General features: G+C 27.6%; 7 protein-coding genes across 7 annotated transcripts; 3 read left to right on the forward strand and 4 right to left on the reverse strand.

Moving 5' to 3' along the window:
- Positions 1-321: 321 nt before the first annotated feature.
- Positions 322-2,139, reverse strand: ENU1_148790 (BOP1NT (NUC169) domain containing protein; the record flags this gene model as incomplete). The annotated part of the gene is made up of 1 exon (XM_008860551.1): positions 322-2,139. The coding sequence occupies one exon, from the start codon at positions 2,137-2,139 to the stop codon at positions 322-324; it is 1,818 nt and encodes a 605-aa protein (XP_008858773.1).
- Positions 2,140-2,220: 81 nt separating this feature from the next.
- Positions 2,221-5,397, reverse strand: ENU1_148800 (hypothetical protein; the record flags this gene model as incomplete). Its single annotated transcript, XM_008860552.1, has 1 exon — positions 2,221-5,397. The coding sequence occupies one exon, from the start codon at positions 5,395-5,397 to the stop codon at positions 2,221-2,223; it is 3,177 nt and encodes a 1,058-aa protein (XP_008858774.1).
- A 327-nt stretch (positions 5,398-5,724) lies between these two features.
- Positions 5,725-6,147, forward strand: ENU1_148810 (hypothetical protein; the record flags this gene model as incomplete). Its single annotated transcript, XM_008860553.1, has 1 exon — positions 5,725-6,147. The coding sequence occupies one exon, from the start codon at positions 5,725-5,727 to the stop codon at positions 6,145-6,147; it is 423 nt and encodes a 140-aa protein (XP_008858775.1).
- A 67-nt stretch (positions 6,148-6,214) lies between these two features.
- ENU1_148820 (LSM domain containing protein) lies at positions 6,215-6,600 on the forward strand (the record flags this gene model as incomplete). The annotated part of the gene is made up of 2 exons (XM_008860554.1): positions 6,215-6,346; positions 6,397-6,600. The coding sequence occupies 2 exons, from the start codon at positions 6,215-6,217 to the stop codon at positions 6,598-6,600; spliced, it is 336 nt and encodes a 111-aa protein (XP_008858776.1).
- Positions 6,601-6,688: 88 nt separating this feature from the next.
- ENU1_148830 (DnaJ family protein) lies at positions 6,689-7,585 on the reverse strand (the record flags this gene model as incomplete). Its single annotated transcript, XM_008860555.1, has 1 exon — positions 6,689-7,585. One exon carries the CDS (start codon positions 7,583-7,585, stop codon positions 6,689-6,691), a length of 897 nt encoding a protein of 298 aa, XP_008858777.1.
- A 469-nt stretch (positions 7,586-8,054) lies between these two features.
- Positions 8,055-8,486, forward strand: ENU1_148840 (hypothetical protein; the record flags this gene model as incomplete). The annotated part of the gene is made up of 1 exon (XM_008860556.1): positions 8,055-8,486. The coding sequence occupies one exon, from the start codon at positions 8,055-8,057 to the stop codon at positions 8,484-8,486; it is 432 nt and encodes a 143-aa protein (XP_008858778.1).
- Positions 8,487-8,602: 116 nt separating this feature from the next.
- Positions 8,603-8,923, reverse strand: ENU1_148850 (hypothetical protein; the record flags this gene model as incomplete). Its single annotated transcript, XM_008860557.1, has 1 exon — positions 8,603-8,923. The coding sequence occupies one exon, from the start codon at positions 8,921-8,923 to the stop codon at positions 8,603-8,605; it is 321 nt and encodes a 106-aa protein (XP_008858779.1).
- Positions 8,924-9,223: the final 300 nt, after the last annotated feature.

Raw genomic sequence — 9,223 nt, forward strand, 5'->3', positions numbered from 1 at the left:
ATTTAATGTTCATTTCAGTTCTTGTCAGTCCTTAAATACCTGACTCTTGGAGTTTAATTTTTATAAAACTCTAAAGTTCTCTCTTTTTTTATTTAGTTCAACTCCTTTTTTAGGATCTTTTAATTGTTTATTCAATTAAATCGTGATTTTTGTCTCATTTTTTATTTTTTTATTCAAAAATAAATTTTTACAACTGTTGGAAATTTATTATTCAAAATGAATTTTTACAACTTTAGTTTTTGAAAGTGCGTATTATTATCATAACAAAATAATATAATATCGTATATATCAAAAAAAAACCAATATCATTCAATTATTTAATTAGAACCAATCAGAGTACCATTGAATAGTACCATCTGCACCAGTAGAATAAATCCATGGTAAAAATGGATGGAATGCAATGTCAGTTCCTCCTAATTGCCCCTTTTTTTCATGACCACCAAGTTTAACAATTGGAATTAGTATTGGATCAACAGTAACATCACTTGAAGCAGCCCCATGCATTATTTGAATTTCTGCATCATCACCAATAGTTGCAAATAATGGTAAGATTTTATGAACGTCAACAGCTCGTACTGCGGCTGTGTGAAGTCTTAAAACTTTAAATGGATCTAGTCCAGCTTGAAGATCATACCAAATGCATTTCTTATCAAATGAGCAAGCAATAAGATGGTCTCCGCATGGATGGAATACAATATCAGTAATACTTTTAGATGGAACATTTAATCTTTTTTGAGTCACCCCTTTCTGTAAATCAATAATAACAATTTTAGATAAAGTAGCAATAGCAATCATTGGTTTTAATGGATGGAAAACACAACTTTGAATAAATCCTTTTAAATTCTTTGCAGGGTTTTGTGATCGTTTAGTTGGGAGATGATGAATAACGCAATAACTATTTGATGAAGTTCCAAATACACATGCTAAATATGATCCTTTATGGTGTAATGATAGCTTTTTAACTAAATGTGGGTGATGAATAGCTAAAATGATACCTTCTTTTTTTAATTCTTCATTTGGAGTAATAAATGAAGTTTTGTTTTCAAACACTTCAACTTTAACACTTTCCAATTCATAAATAGAATAATCACTATCAATGTCTCTAATATCCAATTTCATTCCATAAACAAACTCTCCTACAGCAATAAATAACACATCATCTTTTCCCCATTGAATATCTCTAATAGCTTCAGGGAAATTAATTCGTTTAACTTCCATTCCAGTAAGAGCTTCTGTAATAAGTATTGAACCATCATCTCCTCCAGAGGCAACATACTCTCCACTTGGGTCAACAACAATACATCTCATAACTTCTTTAACTTTGACAACTCCATTTCTATTTGAAGGGAATGGTCTTAATTCTTCTAATGGTGGAAGAATTAATTCTTTCAATGGATCTCTATGTTCAGGAACTTTAACAAGTCTTCTTGGTGCAACATAAAGTTGTAAACATCTAGAATAAACATCATTTAGGAGGTTAGAGTATTGTGGAATATCCATTAAACGATCATAGTTTGTATTATTTTCATTCTTATATTCTGGAGCAGGATGGTATGATGCTGAATTACCTGGTAACTTAACTGGTGGAAGAGGAAGGTGATATTTTTTTTTATGAACACCAGCACCCCAAATATCTTTCACACGTGCCTTTTTTGTAACATTTTGTGGAAGGGTAATGAATTGCTTACGTAATTTAGCAGCCAATTTCTTAATACGGATATGTTCTTTTTGTGATGGAATAAATCTTTGCTTAGGTGGAGTATAATCATTTAATGGAATCATCCAATCATCATATGCATATGAAACTGCTGGGAAATCTTTTTCTAACTGAGCGTCGCTCTTATTAGAAATAATTGCATTAACTAATCTGATATCATCAGCATTTAATACTGTAGCATTTCCATATTCATCATAAACTGTTTTATAATAATTAGGATCATCTGTCATAGCAAGGAATTGATCAATAGAATCTAACCTTCCTTTTGTTGGTTTAGGCAAAGGTTTTCCTGAATGGTCATATCCTTGATGTTCTAACTCATTATACCACTCCAATGGAATATTTCCTAAGGTATCAATTGATTCTTCATCTGAAGTGTTTATATCATCATTCTCATTATCATAAATATCACGAACAGACATCTTCTTTTTATTTTATTTTAGGGTTTTTATTTTATAGTTTTTCAATATTTTAATCAAATAACACAAAATATAATTAATTGTTCATTCAATATGTTCTTTAATTTGTTTTGTTATATATGAGGTAAAAAACTCTTCTCTCCAGTTTTTGTGTTCTAAATCATTTAAATATGGAAGAACTTTTTTCATTAATGGATCTTTAATAACAATTTCTTTACATTCCTCTTCATAAATAACTTGCTTTAGTACAGGAAATAGGCAAGCCAGCATTGCTTTGTATGTTTTGTATTTCTTTCCATCAATTATAATGTCAATATTTCCTTCATTTTCACTTAGTCTATGTAATTCTTGCCATTGATTAAAGGGAATGCAATACATTTTTACTAATTCTTCACCTCCTTTGTTTTTAATATCAACCATTATTTTTTCTTTCTCATTTTTGTCAGGAATATTATTGGCTAATTCAGTTAACAATATACTAATTTGTTGTTCAAGAATTACATTATTTCCAAAGCAAGTTGTTCCAGAAATCATCATAGAGATTAATGGTATTACAACACCTTTCTTTAAATGCACCTTTGTGACTAATATTTTTTTATTAATTAAATCTTTAAAGAGTGGTAACGTTTTAACCAAAAACAATTCATAATAAATATTTCCATCTATACACATAATTGTGAAAACGTCAGCGTCATATATAAGACTCATTAAAAAGTATATGGATTGTGAGAATTTAGGAACTTCTTCATTAGAAAAGATTGAATCTCCAATTATCAAGTCATCTGTTAATGAGATTAAACCTCTATTTTTATCTGTGACATCAATGGTTGTCCTCATGTCAAATATCATTTCAGTAAATAAATCTATTAATACATGTTTATTTCCTTGGCATAATACATATATATATCTATCACTATATATAACTTTCCTAATTATTTCATTAGAAATTTTATCTACAACACCAAATTGTTTATACGTCCATTCAATTCCATTAAAAATTGATACTGCATTTTTTAATTTTCTTAAGTCACCAATTTTTCTTTCATTAACTCCTTTCTCAATAACTTCTTCATCAATGTCTAAGACTGCAACATATCCATTAACATTAATTAAAATATCGGACGATGTTTTAATAGAGCTATTTATTAATTTTACAAATGGAGCAAAATTTGTGAGTTCCGCTTGATATAAAATTTTATTATTTGGGTTATCTGGTTGTTGTGATAATAGAATAAGTGTGTCATTAAATATACAATAATTCCATTCATTCATTAATATATCTATTGGTTCAATAACACTAAGATTATTTTGTAAATCCCAACGAATAATAATTGTTTTATTTATTCTATTTATAATGTATAATTTATTATCTGAAAATTGTGTTTTTTCAATAACAAAATGTTCCCAGTCATATTCATTTGGTAATTTTTTTTGTACAACTGATGTAAATTTTTTATTTTTAAAGAGTCCATATGATATTGTTTCTTTATTAATCCAAAAGCCATACACTTCCCCATCTTTTTTAAATAACTGATAATTGCAATCAACTTCATTATAATCCTCAATATGACCACTCAGTGAATAACTTATTGGTCTTTTTTGAAGAAGTTTTAAAATACATGGATTTATATCATATAATTGACTTGCAATAATTCCATCTTTATTTTTACTTTCAGTATCAACTCCTTTTGAAATGATATATTTCACTGCTTGTTCATTTTCTCTATTTACAGCATAATGCAATAAAGTATCTGAACCATTGAAACTGTTTATTTTTGAAGGATCTAATTCAATAACCGTTTTAAATAAATTAAAATTTGTTGAGACTGAAGAAAACAATGTTTCATTAAATGAAGATCCTAATTCAATAGCTTTTTTAATAACATCAGAGTTAGTAGTATCTACAATTGTAATTACAGTACCTTTCAAATCTTGGATTTGGCAACTGTTCATAAACTCTGTTAGTAATTGATTAGTTCCAAATGTAAGAATACTCTCTACTATCATTTTTATACTTGGAGGTGTCAAATCCATAATCTCAGGTAATGAACAGACATAAGAAAATAATGAATTTTGATTAGCAATAACACAATTCTTTAATATTTTATCGAAAGGAAGAAAAAATGATGATTTTGTTTTTTTATTATTTAAGTAGATTTGATATAATTCATCAAATAATTTAATATCTCCAATTAATCCTATAATTTCAAGTGTTTTAGAGAGTGATATTTTATTTGACTCTTTTTTTACAATATCAAATAAGATTATTTTTTTATTCAATGTAATTTCTCCAAGTAATAGATCGTAGACAAGATTGTATAATAATAATATGTTATTTTTGTTATTACCTAAGGCAAATTGATATCCATCTATATCACCTACTTGACATGCAGCAATTAAACAATTTTCTTTTTTAAAACAATATTTAGGTTTACCTGTTTTTCTTAAAAGTTCTTTAAGAAAAGTGGTGTTATGAGAATAAATCATTGCTGCAAAATCTGTTTCAAAGTCATTTGGTAAAAATTGAAATAAAGGTACTGGAAGTTGTGCTAAATCAGAGTTTTCTAGCATTTGAATATATAATGGAGTAGTAGGACCATAGTCATAAAGATAAGGAAAAATTCCATCATTAATATCAAGTATACTTGGTAATAAATTATCATATTTTAGTGTGATTTCAGTACCAATAAATTTAAGTTGTTTTTGAGTCTTACCATTAACATAAACTTCAATTGATTTCATATCTAATTTTATTCCTAGTGCTGTATTTTGATGAATTGGTTGGATTATTTCTTCTGTGAATGAAGATAAAACAATTCCATTACTCTTTATAGTTATTGTTTCATTAACTTTTTCTCTACAAATTTGTAAAACAAATAAACACCCTTTAAGAGGTACAAATTCTATCACTGTTGGTGATTTAATAGACAATTTTTTTGTACAAAAAGTTTTGCCTTCTTCAAAAAAGAAATGATTATTAACTCGAGGTGCAAGAAATAATGCATGGTATTGAAATGGTCGTTTGTCTGCATCAATTTTTACTTCAGAAGAAAAGTCAACAAGATTAATATGACCATTATGAAATAATATCTTCCTTAATTTACTGTCTTCTACACATTGATTTACTGAATATACTTCTTTTATACCAAAAATTGCTCCTGCAACTTGACATTCAACAGTATCTGCTTTAAGTAAGTCTTTTTTCTTCATTTTACGTATTACATTTTGATTATTTTGGAAAATATAGTCTTTCACTGACATCTCTTTTTATTTAAGATATATCTTTGATTTATGAGATGACTTAAATTCAGGTTGTACTAAAAACTGAAAAAATAGTGCTTTTTCTTTATTGATAAAACAATGAAATTTAAAACAAGAAAAAAAGTGAGGTTTAACTAAGTGAATTTTTAATAAAACACTCTTTTTTTGGGTTTTTCCCAAATAATTAGAGATTAAAATTAATAATTAATTTATTAGTTAAAAAACTATTAAAAAAGTTATTATCGAATAAGTTAATAAATAATGACAAACTGAAAAGAAAAAAATTAAAAATTAAAAAAAAAAAATAATAAAGAAATAAAAGACAAAATGGAAGATGTATCGAAATTTGAATATGATGATTTGTCTTTCTTTGGAAAAGATCTAAAATACACTTTAGATATTCAATTATACAATACAAAAGGAAATGGAGACCAAAAAGTACCTTATAATGATGAAATGGATTTAATCGCTCAAGTTGACCAACTGACAAATATCGAAGAACAACCTATTAATTGGGAAGTACTTATTCATCAAAAAGAAATGATTGATGGTGCTTTGAGAATTATTGAAGATAAATTATTCAATACCTCTTCTTCTAATTCTCACTTTAATAAATTTTTATGGGATTTATTATATTCTCATCCATCATTCCTAAAGTTTAAAGAAGCGTTGGCAGGCATTATTGGACCAGTCGCTTTTGAATATACAATAGAGTTATGGAAAACTCTTATCTACCTTGAACATCTGTAATTGTATTATTTATGTTATATATCCCATTTTAATTGAATAAAAAGAACTAAAAAAAGTATTAGCCAATATGAATATAGGTGCACCACTTAAAATTTTTCATGAAAGTAAAGGTACAATAGTCACTATTGAAGTAAAAACAGGAGAAACATACCGTGGTAGAATGGTTGAAACAGAAGATAATATGAATTGTCAGTTAAGAGTTTGTTTATATTTTTGCATTCTTTAATACAAGTAGAATAATTTATTTAGGATGTGACTATTACTGCAAAAGATGGAAGCCAATCTAGAACTGAGTATATTTTTATTCGAGGTAATCAAGTTCGTTTTGTTGTTCTTCCAGAAATGTTTAAAAATTCTCCTTGTTTAAAGTCAAGTGAATTGAAAAAACATGTTCAAGCTAAAAAACCAAAGAAAAATAATAAAAAACCTACTCTTGTTCAACCTTCAAAATAACAATAAAAACCTATTTGAATTGATTTTTTTATTTACCTTTTAAAATAGTCTTTTGTTTAAACAGTCAGTAAATAAAATTTATAATATTTTAGAGAATTTTAAGTAGCTCTTTTTTTTGTTTGTCTGTTAAAGTTGTTGGGTAATTCACGTTTAAATGTAAAACCATATTTCCACGTCTATTTAATACTAACATTCCTTTATCTTCAAGAGTAATATCTTTTCCTTTAAGATATTGTTCATTCAATACTAGTGAAATGTTTTCATTGTCAATATTTTCTATCTCTAATTTAATAACTGTCAAATATTCTTCTAAAGAAACATCAACTGAACAATGTAAATCATTCCCCTTTAAATCAAAGAGTTCATGTTGTTTAGCCTGAACAATAAATACTAAATCACCATCTCTATAACCATATTTTTTATTACCTCTATTTTCAAATACTATCCTACTGCCAACTTTTGATCCTGCAGGAATTTTTACTTGAACACTGTCTATTTCATAATTTTCTTCCCCAAATTCAGACACTATCCGTTTAAACCTAACCTCTTTTTTTATTCCAAAAAAGATCTCCTCAAGTGTTAAGTTTAAATCAAATGTTAAGTCTTGAAGCTTTTTTCTTTGAAAATTTTGTTCTCTTGTAAACATTCCAAAACCACCAAACATTTCTTCAAAAAACCTAAATGGGTCTGTCCCATATTCGCTTGTTCTAAACACAAACTGATCTCTATTGAAAAATTCAGAACGTGAAGTATTAGAACCTCTTGTAAATGCTTCTTTACCATATCTGTCATACAACACCCGTTTATCTTTATCTGATAGTATCTGGTAAACTTCAGTAATTTCTTTAAATTTTTCTTCTGCTTGTTTATCTCCTGGGTTCTTGTCAGGATGATATTTTAAAGCCTTCTTTCTATATGCCTTCTTTAATTCTTCATCTGAAGCGGTTTTAGAAACACCAAGAATGGCATAATAATCATCTGACATAACAGGTTATCAATTCTTAGTTTTAGCGATTTATTTTTTTATAAAAACAATAAATTTTTGAAACCTTTTAAAGGTTTAACTAATAACAAACACAACTTATAAAAATAATACCAAAGAAGAAAGCCATAAACTGTTGTGGTGGAAGAAACAACACATGACCAAAGAACTTATCATTGTCCCATAAAGAAATGACATTTGAATAACCACCAATTTCTTTTACTAAAAATATAAAAAAATAGCAAGCCAATAAGAAGTGAACTGTTTTCATTTATTTTTCTAACCAACAAAAAGCCTCATGAAGAATCTTTAAATTATCCTCTGAGATTGAAAGTCAAAAACAATCACGAAGGAACTTGAAAATGTACATAAATAATCTTAAAACTCAGAAGAATGAAATAAATTACAAAAAATAAAAGTGAAGAATTGAAAAATAAAAAAGAAACTAAAAATTTATAATTTTATAAAGAATATGAAATTTACCTTATTTTTGTTTTTAATTGCAGCCTCTTTTGCACTTTACGAAGAAGATTTTCTAGACAATTTTGAAGATGACTTAGATGATTATGAAGATTTCTTTGACGATGATGAAGAAGGTTTTCTCGATGAAATGGACGATGAAGATGATTTTGATGACTTTGAAGAAGCAGAATTAGACGATCTCAACAACGATGAAAATGATGAATATGAATTAGAACAAGATGCTGGTGCAGCTGACCCAAATGCTGCACAACAAGGGGCTGATCCAAATGCTGCACAACAAGGAGCTGATCAAAGTGCTGGGGCACAAGGAGGAGCTGCTGGTTCATGGTCACAAGAAGCTGAGAATCAAGGTGGACAATCACCTAATGCCATTATAGTTTCTGCCCAACGTTTAATCGCTGAAATGCAAGCCACTAGATAAACAAAGTATTGGTTCACAACAGAAATAAAACAATATTACTGATTTAATTATTTTTCAATCTTATTTTTTTATTAAAGTTTTATCATTTACTTATTAAATCATAAACGCACAATCAATTATTTCTTTTTGTCATTATTTGTTTCTTTAGACTTTTTAAATTCTTTCTTCACATTAGGTTTCTTAGCTTCTTTCTTTGAGTCTTTGTTATTTTCTTTCTTTTGTATAGGTTTCTTTTCTTCAGAATGTCTCTTATCCTCATGGATAGGTTTCATATTTTGTTCTGTTTCATGGATGAATTCTTCCATAGTTTTTGTGTTATCGTTATCAATAAAAGGGACCTTTTTCATGTTTAATTTTAATGAGTCATACTTATGTTCAAAGTTTTTCCAATCCTCTGTCATCTTCCACTTCTTATCATTTTCAAGTGCATATTTCATATTTTACTATACTTTTACCGTAAAAATAATAATAATTATAATACTATTATTGATAAACAATTAATAGAGAAAGAAGATAAACCCTAAAATGAAGAACTAAATAAAATTGACCTAAATAGTTGTTTCGTTGTCTGAATGAAGGAATACTATATCACAGCCAGATGTACTGATAAAGCTCACAACCCAAATGAAATCTTCAGATCAAGAGTTTTTGCACCAAACTATGTCGTTGCTAAATCCAAATTCTGGATGATGTTAAAGAAACAACATAAAGTCAAGAAGATTAATGCAGAACTTCTT

Source organism: Entamoeba nuttalli, assembly GCF_000257125.1.
Source record: "Entamoeba nuttalli P19 unplaced genomic scaffold asmbl_6156, whole genome shotgun sequence".
Taxonomy (NCBI): domain Eukaryota; phylum Evosea; order Mastigamoebida; family Endamoebidae; genus Entamoeba; species Entamoeba nuttalli.